The sequence below is a fragment of the Podarcis melisellensis genome (assembly GCF_964234715.1).
Source record: "Podarcis melisellensis genome assembly, chromosome: 9".
Lineage (NCBI taxonomy): Eukaryota > Metazoa > Chordata > Lepidosauria > Squamata > Lacertidae > Podarcis > Podarcis melisellensis.
The window spans coordinates 73,666,435-73,678,649 of record NC_138541.1 but is presented as its reverse complement, the minus strand read 5'-3'; the positions used below and the strand labels follow the sequence as shown (position 1 = coordinate 73,678,649).

Below are 12,215 nucleotides of genomic sequence, written 5' to 3'. Positions count from 1 at the left end.
ACGCAGGCGCACTCCTTCGCCACGTGACAAAGACGCCTTTTTCCTCTCTCGCCTTTGTGACCTCATCGGGCCGCAGAGGAAAGGGCGCGTGGAGGTAGCAGGGCGCATGCGCAAACGCAGAACGCGCACTTGTTCGCGCTCTCGCTCTGTCGCTCCGGAGATGGAGGAGAAATAGATCTCAAGATGAAGGGGAAGTTGACTTCCGGGCATGCGCACTGAACGGCGAGAGCGCCCCAGGTACCGTAGTGTGCCGCGTAGTGCGCAGCAGTCTGTTTAACTCGGTAAGCGTGAATGTAGAATGGCAGCCAAAATACTAACAGCAACACACTACTGTATATGAATTGAATTACATTTATATCTCCCCCATCTCCTTTGAGTAGATTTATATCTCCCCCATCTCCTTTGAGTAGTTTCTTTACTTCGTGCCTGAAAGGTATTAAAGAAGGGGCCAGGTAAGCTTGCTTGACGCTATTCCTTGGACTTTAATTAATAACAGTGATGAACATGAAAATCAGGGCACCACCACCGAAAAGGCCCTGTCCCCTGTGGTCGCCTGCAGAACCCCCAAAGATGGGCCAGGGCCCTTCCAGGCAACCTTAGCATACACAGGCAGGCTCACCCACAAGGAGACGCTCCTTCAGATCCCCAAGGCCTTTTCGGGGAAGGGTGAGCAAGAAAAGAGGAACCAAGGTCAGCTTGCAGGTTGCTGAACAGTTTGCCGTAGGCCCCAAAGTGTTTTTGACTTCACCCTCCCTGTCAATAGCAGCAACAACAAGGGTTGTCGTGCGTCGTCATATTTGTCATCAAATGCTTTAGCAGCCTTTCTTAAAAACCACACAATGCAACTCACAGAAATCTACAAATATATACTGCAATATTCTAACCACCTACTTTAAGAATATCGGCTGCTACAATCTCTGATCTGTAGTAACATGCAAGGCAGTCTTAGCTACATCTATTCGGAAGGAAGTCCTATGCAATTCCATGGGATGTACTCCCAGGGTTAGGATGGCAGGTTTAGTCTTAGATGTAGATCAGGCACCCCAAACTTGGCCCTCCAGATGTTTTGGGACTACAATTCACATCATCCCTGACCACTGGTCCTGTTAGCTAGCGATGATGGGAGTTGTGGTCCCAAAACATCTGGCGGGCCAAGTTTGGGAATGCCTGTTGTAGATGCACCTCACAGAGCTGTTGTGGAGGAAAAGGGATCCATTTACATTGTCTCAAGCTCCCTGCTGGAAAAGTGGGATATAAAAATAGGAAATATAATAAATAAGAATAACAGATTTGCATTTGAATATGTGTGGGCCATCCTATTGCACTGCATGTGGGATACCTGCAGCGGGTAATCGGTTCCCCTCCTAGATTCACCATTTTGGACCTGACTTTACAGCAGCTGAATGCAAGTGATGGACTCCAGCATCCTCATTAAAGCAAACCAAGTCCCAGATGCTGGAGCTCTGTGCACCCAATTTGGGATTTTACTGGCCAAAACCAGTACTTTGAAACTGGAACCACTGATCAGCACCTTCTTCCAACAAGCCTGGTTCTAAGTTGAGATTTTTGTCCTGGTCAATATTTGTATTGTGCAATTTGAAACTGTTTCTGTACATGTCGTCGTTCGAACACTCATTATATATGTGATTGTTCTCTATGCTTTGCATTGTGGTGTTGCTTTGAGATGTTTCATAGGAAGTGATTCAGGAGGAATGGGGAGGGGGGGGGCAACAAGCATAGCCTGCGACTGCCCTGCAGTAACTGTTGGCCTCTGCCCACCCCCCATACCCTGTGTGCAAAGGCAGCCCCACCTGTGGTGCATTTTTGGGTGTGATGTACACTCACTTGGAAGCAAGTCCCACTCAAGGCATAAAATGATATAATTGTAGATCTGGAAGGGACCACGAGGATCATCTAATCCAACCCCGGCAATGCAGGAATCTTTTGCGAAATGAGCCTGAGATTAAGAGTGAGAGTCTTCTGCTGTACGGACTATTCCAGCTGCAGCAGTGTTCACGCTTGCGGAACGGCTTAATACTTGCCAGACCTAAATGTTGCAAGAGCCTTGATTAATTAATTGCATTAATACATTTCCGGCAACTCGTGCGTAATATAGCGCCTAGCCTGGTTGCACCATCCAGCCCCCGGCAAAAGAACCACGTTTCCTGGAGCACAAGAGAGATTTTATTTTTCACTCGTTCCAGGGGGAAAACCACCAACCCCTCATCTATAACACGCCACTCGGCGCGGATCAGTTGAGAGTGCGGGAGAAGACTCGGATCTGGGTTCGAATCCAACCGCTCACTCCCGAGTCTGACCATAAACCTTTAATAAAGTCCAGCTGCCCCATTTGCGACGCTGTGGAGCGTTTCAGTGTGTGGCTGCTGCGCTGCACCGGTGCAATTCCTGCTTGCAGCTCCAGGACGCGGCAGCCTGGCTCGGGCTGAGACTGACGGGCGCTCTCGCTCTCCCTCCCCAGCCACCTGATCCGGAGCGGCGGACTACTTTTCCCGGCGTGCCCGGCCAGCCGGCCGGCCGGCGCCTGGAAGAGGCGGGGCAGAGCGAAGCAGAGCAGCATCGCGGGGATGGCGGAGCTGCGAGGTGAGCGAGGCCGGGGCAAAGGAGGGCGCCTGCCTGCCTGCCCGCCTTGGGGGTCCGGGGGGGGCGGCCGAGGGTGGCTCCTCGTGCTCCCCGCCCGCGATGGACGGAGGGGCTCCGGGACAAAGCGGCGGCGAGCAGGAGCAGGAGCGAGCCGCTCCGGGTGGGGAGGAGAGAGGCGTTCCCGCGGAGCGAGCAGGCAGGAGCGGTGCCCGCTCTCGGGGGAAGCCCGGTCCCTCCTGCGCCTTCCGGGGGTGCGATGGGGTTCCTAACCCCCGCCATTCAGGACGCGCAGTTTTGGCGCCCCGGACCGATGATCGCCCAACCTCTGCTTAAAACCCTGCAAGGAAGATAGGGCCTTTTTCACAGCGGCCCCGTTGGCCAACAGTAAATTTGAAGGCCAGGCAATTTTATTCATTCAGACCTTTAAAAGAAAAGAAAAAATTCTTCAAACCATCTCTTTCTTTCCCATTAGTGTCTCTAATATCGGCCACCGCATCCCACCAAACCATCTTGGGAATTGTAGTTTGTTTTGGGCACTGAGGGTTTTTAGGAGACCCTGTTCCCCCCACAGAGCTGCAGTTCCCCATGAAGAGGGGTGGGCTGTGAAAACCAGAGGGAACTGTAACTCTGAGAGATGACTAGGGCTCTCTCAGCACCCTTAACAAACTATAGTTCCCAGGATCCTTTGTGGGAACTCATGACTATTTAAGGTGATCCTGCTTTAAATGTGCAGGTGGGGGCCTGTGTCAAGATGGAGGGTAAGGGTGAGGGGGGCTCACTTACCCTGAGAGGGAGCATCCTGACAACAGGGATGGAGCTGTGGGGCCGACTGGGGGCAGCTTCCCACATTGTGTTCTTGTGCATGACCTGCGCCTGTGTCTTTTGCTCGCTCAGTGTTTCCCTTGGCCTGCGCCGTGCAGAACTACTCCTGGGGCAAACTGGGCCAGGACAGTGAAGTGGCCAGCCTCCTGGCAAGCAGTGATCCAATGATCCACATTGAAGCGAACAAGCCGTATGCGGAGGTGAGTGCAAACTGCCTGGAGCCCTTGGAGACAGGCTCCCTCCCCTCCTCCCTCCTTGCCCATTCCCAAATTCCGCTATATGGCTGGGAACTTAGATCAAGGTGTTCAGATCAGTCAGGGCGACTACTTGCACTCTAGACCCCTGCTCCTCTTGGCTGATAAAAACCAGCAGGGAGGGAACAGCTGGCTGGGCCAGGGAGATGATCAATGCCTCTTACCTGAGGGGGTAGCCCCTGTCTGTTTGAAGGAGGCAGTGGTAAAACCACACCTTACAAAACCTTCCCTGGATTCAGAAAACCTAACAAACTACCGGCCAGTTGCTAATCTCCCTTTCCTGAGCAAGGTTCTGGAATGAGTAGTTGCTTTTGGAAGAAACTGTTTTTCTGCATCCATTTCAGTTGGGGTTTAGGCCCGGTTTTGGCACAGAAACTGCTTTGGTCGCTAGTGCAAAATTCAGCGGCCGGGTTGCTCACTGGAGCAGGATGGTTTGAGCATATTACACCGATCCTGGTCTGACTGCACTGGCTACCAGTTAGTTTCTGGGCCCAATTCAAAGTGCTGCTTTTCACCTATAAAGCCTTAAATGGCTCAGGACTGCAATACCTCAAGGACCATCTCTCCATATGAACCTACCCGGACCCTGAGGTCGTCTTCTGAGGCCAACACGAGAACGGGCCTTCTCTACAGTGGCTCCTTGTCTGTGGAATGCTCTCCCCAGGGAAGTTTGCATGGTGCCTTCATTATACAGCTTTAGGTGCCAGGCAAAAACGTTCTTTTTTAACCAGGCCTTTGGTTGATTTGATTGACGTCCTATGCCCTTTTAAAATGTGGGGTTTTTTTTGGGGGGGTGCTATTGGGTTGTTTTTATTTTGATTATATATATTGTGGTTTCATATTTTGATTTTGTTCTATGAACCACCTTGAGATCTCTGGGTATAGCGCGGTATGTAAATTCAATTTTAAAAAGCAAAAAAACCTCGCGAGTCTGAGCTCTCAGCCCTGTCTAAAGTGGCCACGGCAGAACTGTCACAACACTGCTGCTCAGAAACTGATTTCTCAGGGCTCCGAAATGGGGACAGACAAGGTGCCACCTTTCCTTTGTTGACAGATGCCCAGCTCCCATCATCCCCAGCCAACAGGGCTAGTGGTTGGAGCTGATCAGAGTGCAAGAAACATGCTGTACTCCGAATCCTATCAGCCCTGATTTCTGGCTGTGCTGCCTGGGGCTGATGGGAATTGGAGCCCAGCACCTGGAGGGCCACAGGTTGCCCAGATGTGCGCTAAGAGGTTTTGTGCATCATCTGTGTGCTCTCTTTTCCTCCTAGCTCTGGATGGGCACTCACCCCAAAGGAGACGCCGTGATTCTAGATAATCGCATCCCCCAGAAGACCTTGCGGCAATGGATCGCAGACAACCCCGACTGCCTGGGCACCAAGGTCAAGGAGGCCTTCCAAGGCCAGCTGCCCTTCTTGTTCAAAGTGCTGTCTGTTAACTCAGCCTTGTCCATCCAGGCTCACCCCACCAAGGTAAGGCCCTCTTCCCAGGGTGCCAAACGGCATGGAATCCTGCTGAGCTTTCTGGACTTTGCAGGTCAAGGACAAGGAGCTTGAAGGAGCATCAGCGGTCAGAATGGCATGCAAGGGAAGCAGGTGCTCATCTGTTGGGTCCAGAGGTTCCCTTCCTCCAACACAAGGAGCCTTCCACCAACAGGCAAATGGAACCCTTTGGATCCAGCCCAAAGTTTCACGTTAATGGGTTAATGTCCGATCCTTCTGGGGTCGCAGCACAGATTCCACCTGCTTCTCTTCCCATCCTTGACGTATTAGCCCACCCCTGGGTGCGCTGCCTGGTTCCCCAGGTGTTCTGTGGCTCGCTGAAGCCACAACAGAGCACCCCCCTGCCTGAGCAGACTGACTGTGAGACTGGAGCCTGGGGCTCAACACCTGTCCCCCCTCTTCCCTCCCTCTTCCCCCCTCCCAGGAGCTGGCAGAGAAGCTTCATGCCCAGTATCCAGAGCACTACCCAGATGCCAACCACAAGCCGGAGATGGCCATCGCCCTGACGCCCTTCGAGGGCATGTGTGGCTTCCGGCCTGTTGAGGAGATTGTGTCTTTTCTCCAGAGTAAGCATGGGAGGGGAGGGGAAGGGAAGGAAATAAGTACCAGCAAGATACAGGGACTCGGGTGTCCCAACTGGGGATGGAATTGTGTCCTTGGAACCGTGTTGTGATGGAAACAACCATTGCCTCCCTGCAGGCTCACCCATCCTCTCCCTCCCTTAGCACAGCCACAAGGAGGCAGGTGGCAGCATTTGCTTTCAGTTTCGGTTAACCACAGTTTAGTGTTACAGCCCAGCCCTCAACCGTGGTTTGCTTAATAGTAGTATGTTGAAATCAAGTTAGCTTCTTGAAATGTAGCTTGAATTTGGCTTGTTTCAAGCAAGCTGTAGTTAAGATTGACCACACAATTAGTTGGGCTTGGTTGACGTGACATTAACTGGAAGCAGAAGCTGCTAACTGGCCCCTCAGGGACCTGCCAGAGGAGCAGCAGCAGCCTGGAGGGTGGCTAGATTCCATGTAGCCTTTCTCTCTCTTTTTAATAATTTTTTTTAGTTTTTCAAATTTTGAAATTTACAGTCAATTGTCAAAACATCCGAAATAAAAAGAGAATTCCGTAGATTCCTCTGGACTTCCCTCCTCCCCTTTGTGGGTCCTTAATTAACTTCCTCCTGCATCTCCATTACAACCATAATTCAGTGTTAAACTACAAGTATTATTATTCCAATCCAACTAATAATTTTAATTGTTTAAAATGATTTTAAAGCTAAATTATTTATTTTCCCCACTCCTGGTTTTCCTGACTTCTGATTCTTGTCATTTTTGCCATTTTGGCATAGTCCATTGACTTAATCTGCCATTCTTCTCTGGTAAGGATTTTTCTTCTTTCCATCTCTGGGTTAGTAACAACCAGGCAGCAGTGGTCGCATACATAGTCGTTTCTGTTCTGTTGTAATTTTGGCACCTAGAATTCCTTCAAGGAAAGCTTCGAGTTTTTTAAAGAAAAAGTTATTCTAAGCATTTTGTTTTCACTTCATTATATATCGTCTCCCTTTTTTTTTTTACTACTTTTTAAGTCCACCACATATGATAAAAGGTGCCTTCCTTTTTCTTACATTTGCAGCATGTATTTGACCTTGTTTTATACAATTTAGCTAATTCCTAGGAGTTAAGTACCAACAATACATCATTTTCATACAAATTTTCTTTCAAACTATAACATGCTGTAAACTTCAAGTCCCAGTGCCATAACTTCTCCCATGCTGTAAGTTGTATATTATATCCAAAGTCCCTCGCCCAGTGTATCATAACTGATTTAACCTGTTCATCTTTTGTATGCTATTCTAATATTACTTTATACATTTTAGAAAGCAATTTGGTTTTGTTTTCTAACAGTTCTTTTTCAAATTTAGATGTTTCATTAAAAAAAGCCTTTCATTTTATCCATCTTAAATATATAATTAAGTGGATAATATTCTAGTGGCTGGGGAAACCCAGCCAGATGGGCAGGGAATGAATGAATGAATGAATGAATGAATGAATGAATGAATGAATGATAAATATGTATGTATGTATGTATGTATGTATGTATGTATGTAACCAATCAGTTAATAGTTCTCTTATATCCTCAAACCTATTTAATTTTAATTGATGTTCTACTTCCATTAACAATTCTTTATAAGTTGCCCGGTCATTTCTCATATTTAATTTTTTTAGAAATGTTGCTTTCAGTGGGAAAGTCATCATGGTGTTTTTCGTTCTAAGAAATTTTTATATTTCCCCCATAATTCATAAACCACTTTCCTTACTACACGATTTAGGAAAGCTCTATGTACTTTAACCTCGTACCACAAATATTCATGCCAACCATATCTGTTATCGTGACCTTCAAGATCTAAAACTTCAGAATTTTTAGTGATATCCATTCCTTTAGCCAGCATAGACAGGATGCTTCATAATACAGTCTTATATCCATGCAGACTCCATGCAGCCATTCTCAATGTCCTTTGGGTTCCTTGCAGACGTTCCTGAATTCCGGGCCCTGATCGGGAATGTGGCGGCGGAGCAGCTGGAACGCAGCGTGGGCGAAGACCCCCGGGGTGTCTCTGCCGCACTGCGCATCTGCTTCACCCGGATGATGAAGAGCGAGAAGAAGGTCTTTGTGGACCAGCTTAACATGCTGGTGAAGCGGATTTCTCAGGAAGGTGGGTCTGGTGTGAGACTTGGGTGCTGGGGAGGTTGTGGCCCTCCATGTGTTTCTGGGACTGCAACTCCAGGCACACTTAATGGTGGTTGACCGTGTTGTGGGAGGCTGATGGGAGCGACCTCTGGGGGGGGGGTTAGGGCCTCCACTACAAGGTGAAACTTGGCAACCAGCAGCTGCTGCTCACCAAACTCCTTCATGTGTCTCCATCCCACAGCAGATGCAGGGAAAGATACTTCGGCCAGCTGTGGGGAGCTCCTCCTCCGCCTCCACTCCCAGTACCCCGGAGACATCGGCTGCTTTGCCATCTACTTCTTGAACCTGATGAAGCTGCAGCCCGGGGAGTGCATGTTCCTGGGTGCCAATGAACCCCACGCCTACATCTACGGAGGTGAGTTTCCAGGCACAGAAGCAAAAGAGAGGCTTGGAGGTTGAATCCTGGCAAGACAGAAGTACTGTTTTGGGGGGACAGGGGGCGGGCTGGTGTGTGTGGAGGACTCTCTGGTCCTGAATGGGGTAACTGTGCCCCTGAAAGACCAGGTGCGCAGCCTGGGAGTCATTTTGGACTCACAGCTGTCCATGGAGGCGCAGGTCAATTCTGTATCCAGGGCAGCTGTCTACCAGCTCCATCTGGTACACAGGCTGAGACCCTACCTGCCCATGGACTGTCTCGCCAGAGTGGTGCATGCTCTGGTTATCTCCCGCTTGGACTACTGCAATGCGCTCTACGTGGGGCTACCTTTGAAGGTGACCTGGAAACTACAACTAATCCAGAATTCGGCAACTAGACTGGTGACTGGGGGCGGCCGCCGAGACCATATAACACCAGCCTTGAAAGACCTACAATGGCTCCCAGTATGTTTCCAAGCACAATTCAAAGTGCTGGTGTTGACCTTTAAAGCCCTAAATGACCTCAGCCCAGTATACCTGAAGGAGCGCCTCCACCCCCATCGTTCTGCCCGGAGGCTGAGGTCCAGCGCCGAGGGCCTTCTGGCGGTTCCCTCATTGCGAGAAGCAAAGCTACAGGGAACCAGGCAGAGGGCCTTCTCGGTAGTGGCACCCGCCCTGTGGAACGCCCTTCCAGCAGATGTCAAAGAGAACAACAACTACCTGACATTCAGAAGACATCTTAAGGCAGCCCTGATCAGGGAAGTTTTTAATGTGTGACATCTTAGTGTATTTTTGGTTTTTGTGGAAGACGCCCAGAGTGGCTGGGGAAACAAATAATAAATAATAATAATAATAATAATAATAATAATAATAATAATAATTTATTGTATAGCCACCAGATCTCCTCTCAAGGCAGCTTCCCAGGTTTATGGGATTTAACCACTTGGATTGAGCATTTGGAGGGTAGCAGGCCTGTGGCTGTGGGAGAAACCTAGAAGGGGTTACGTATGGCGCCCAAGCCTAACGCTCCCCACTTTGGGATTTGCATCTGTGCGCTCCATTGTAATTAGCGCTTTGAAAAACTAGAGCAGCCCTCAAAGGAGAGGCGGTCAGGGTGGCGAGCAGGTCTTGTGGCCAAGTCCTGCAAAGGACAGTTGGGTGCACTGAGTCTGTGAAGATCAAGTGGCATAGAGCGCAGCCACAACTTAAGACCTGATGGGCTGCCTTGCAGAAGATGGGGCAGACTTGCTCTCTGTTGCTCAGGAGGGCAGGAGTAGAGCAACAGGTGGAAATGGAGAGGGAGCCGCCCAATAGCAAGGGCTGTTCTGGCAACGGAATGCCTTGGCAGCCACTTCCTCCAGATGTGCTGGACTCCAGTTCCCATCAAACCCCAGCTGGCACAGCTGATGGTCAGGGATGATGGGAGTTGTATTCCAGAGATGCCTGGAGGTCACTAGGTTCACCATCAATGCTGCAGCTGCAAGAATCCTGCGCTGGCCTCAGAGGGCCTTGCCAACTCTGAAACTCTTAACTCTTAGTTTGAGATGACAGGGAGGGCATGATAAAAGAGGGTTTCTTGAGATGGGGCAGGAGGGTGTTTCTGGAGGGCCTCTCTTGCCACCACCAGCAGCCTTTGCACTTCCTGACGGGCAGCTTCTCTTTCCTTCCCGCCTTGCCACAGATTGCATCGAGTGCATGGCCTGCTCTGACAACACGGTGCGTGCTGGCCTGACGCCCAAGTTCATTGACGTCCTCACGCTGTGTGAAATGCTCAACTACACGCCGGCCCCTGGCAGCTCCAAGCTCTTGAGCCCCGTCCAGAGTCGCCTGGACCCTTGTGTCTACCTCTATGACCCGCCTGTCCCAGACTTCTCTGTCATGAGGATAGAGGTGAGCTTCTCGGGGGCTTCCCCTACCCGGATGACAGCAGGCTTTTCCTGCTGCAAGATCCTTTCAAGTGCTGAGGTGGTGTTAGGCACCTGCTCCCTGTGCAGCTTGGCTCAGATGGATCCGTCCATTTTGGTTTCTCATTCTGCCCTCACCCCGAATCTTAGGTTCAGTTTGCTCTCTTTGCAGTTCATTTTTAAACAGTGTGCATGGAAAATGTGTAAAACACATTTATGCACACAGTGTCCTCTAATATAATGCATGTTGGTGCATTATTTTCACTGATACACACTTTCCCCAAATCATGCATTTCTTTTTTGGTAGGAGAAGTGCATCACAAATTTGGAGAACAGCATATCTCCAGGGATACCTGCTTTCAGATTGCATGTTGGTTCAGAAAAGTGTGAATATGGTAGCTTTGCATGTTAATGCAAACTTTACAAAGTTGCCTCCCTGTCCCTACATGGGCCCCAACTTTATTTATAATGGCATTCTTCCTCCAAGGAGCTTGGAGTGGCATGTCTGCTTCTCTCTCCTTATGTTTAAATAGGGATTTTTGTGTGAAACTCTATATTTTTTTTTAATGCACATTAAGACACGGGTGGTGCTGTGGGTTAAACCACAGAGCCTAGGACTTGCTGATCAGAAGGTTGGCGGGGTGAGCTCCTGTTGCTCAGTCCCAGCTCCTGCCCACCTAGCAGTTCAAAAGCACATCAGAGTGCAAGTAGATAAATAGGTACCGCTCCAGCAGGAAGGTAAACAGTGTTTCCGTGCATTGCTCTGGTTTGGCAGAAGCGGCTTTGTCATGCTGGCCACATGACCTGGAAGCTGTACACCGACTTACTCAGCCAGTAAAGCGAGATGAGCGCCGCAACCCCAGAGTTGCCCACGACTGGACCTAATGGTCAGGGGTCCCTTTACCTTTAAGACACAAGCGGGACAGGACACCCGTGAGATTAGCGTGGGCAAGAAACAGACGTGCCCGTCGTTGCCTGCTTTTACAGTTGCTGAAATCTCAGTTTGGCTTGAGATGGAGACCAGCTTGCACCGCTGAGCACTCTGGAGGCTGGAGGGAAGTCAGGATCTTCCATTGCCTCTGGATTTGTCCCACGCCCGGCTCATTCGCTTCCCACTTAGTGAGGCAGGAAGATAAAATACCCAGGCCCCACCTCTCTTCTGAGCAAGGGTTCTGCTTTCTCTTGCAGATTCCTTCCTCCATCAAGCTGTACCTCATTTCGGCCATCGACTCAGCCAGCATCCTGTTGGTGGTACAAGGAACTGCTGTCGGGACCTCCACTGCGGCCGCTTCAGAAATGGCTGTCCGCCGAGGCTCTGTGCTCTTCATCTCCGCCAACGAGAGCGTCTCCTTGCACCTGTCTGCACCTGATGGGATGCTGCTCTTCCGAGCCTGCTGTCTCGTATAATGTGGGGTGCTTGGCTCTTTCTTCTCTTGCTGAGACTCCAGTAGAAACGGCTGTGTGTCCTCTGCACAGCCAGTTACTCCCCTGACCCATCAAACCACTGTGTCAAAAGCCCAAAGCATTGGCGCTCAACCCTGTATGGTGGGCCCTCGTTTCCCCCACATCTTGACTCTATATTCAGGGAGAACCCTCCTGCTCCTGTAACGGTTGCTGTAAAACATGGGGCTGGGAATTCTCCCGTAGACCTCGTCGTTTTTTTAAAAAAACTGCCATCTCCACCTTGTGCTAGACCGTTCTGCTTTTGAGGGGTAGCGGTCTGCACACCCTGAACTTTAAAAATGCTGTAAAACGTATGAAACCAGCAGTCAATGGTGTGCCTCTCTCACCCCCACCCACCCACCCTGGGAAGAGGGTGGAAGTTTGGAAGAAGGGCTTGGTGATGATTTGAGCTTCCCAGCCACAGGAATTCCCTCTTAGCCAGGACATTCTGCCTCCTGCCCTTTACCTGGGACAGCAGGCAAAAGCTTGTCTCCACCTCACCCCAGTTCCTGCCGATGGAGAGTGGTTGGCTATCATTGCTTCTAATCCCTGGCTGACAAAGTTTGCTCTGGCTGTAGTGGACAGCATGTTCTGGT

At 50.1% G+C, this 12,215-nt stretch overlaps 1 protein-coding gene across 2 annotated transcripts; it reads left to right on the top strand.

The window, feature by feature from the left end:
- The first annotated feature begins 102 nt into the window (after positions 1-102).
- Positions 103-11,815, top strand: MPI (mannose phosphate isomerase). 2 transcript variants are annotated; one of them, XM_081925695.1, is made up of 9 exons: positions 103-237; positions 2,480-2,601; positions 3,496-3,623; positions 4,949-5,149; positions 5,604-5,745; positions 7,701-7,883; positions 8,100-8,273; positions 9,954-10,162; positions 11,365-11,815. In XM_081925695.1, exons 1-9 carry the CDS (start codon positions 209-211, stop codon positions 11,581-11,583), a joined length of 1,407 nt encoding a protein of 468 aa, XP_081781821.1. In that variant the 5' UTR covers positions 103-208; the 3' UTR covers positions 11,584-11,815. The 2 variants fall into 2 exon arrangements, with proteins under 2 accessions (XP_081781821.1, XP_081781822.1); XM_081925696.1 differs by having other exon boundaries at positions 104-281.
- Positions 11,816-12,215: the final 400 nt, after the last annotated feature.

What these genes read in the sequence shown, in the direction of transcription:
- MPI (XM_081925695.1), top strand. Translation starts at nt 209, where the DNA reads ATGCGCACTGAACGGCGAGAGCGCCCCAG. An exon ending in GGGGATGGCGGAGCTGCGAG is followed by an intron (nt 2,602 to 3,495) that starts GTGAGCGAGGCC and finishes TTGCTCGCTCAG; the next exon opens with TGTTTCCCTTGGCCTGCGCC. An exon ending in TCCAGGCTCACCCCACCAAG is followed by an intron (nt 5,150 to 5,603) that starts GTAAGGCCCTCT and finishes CCCCCCTCCCAG; the next exon opens with GAGCTGGCAGAGAAGCTTCA.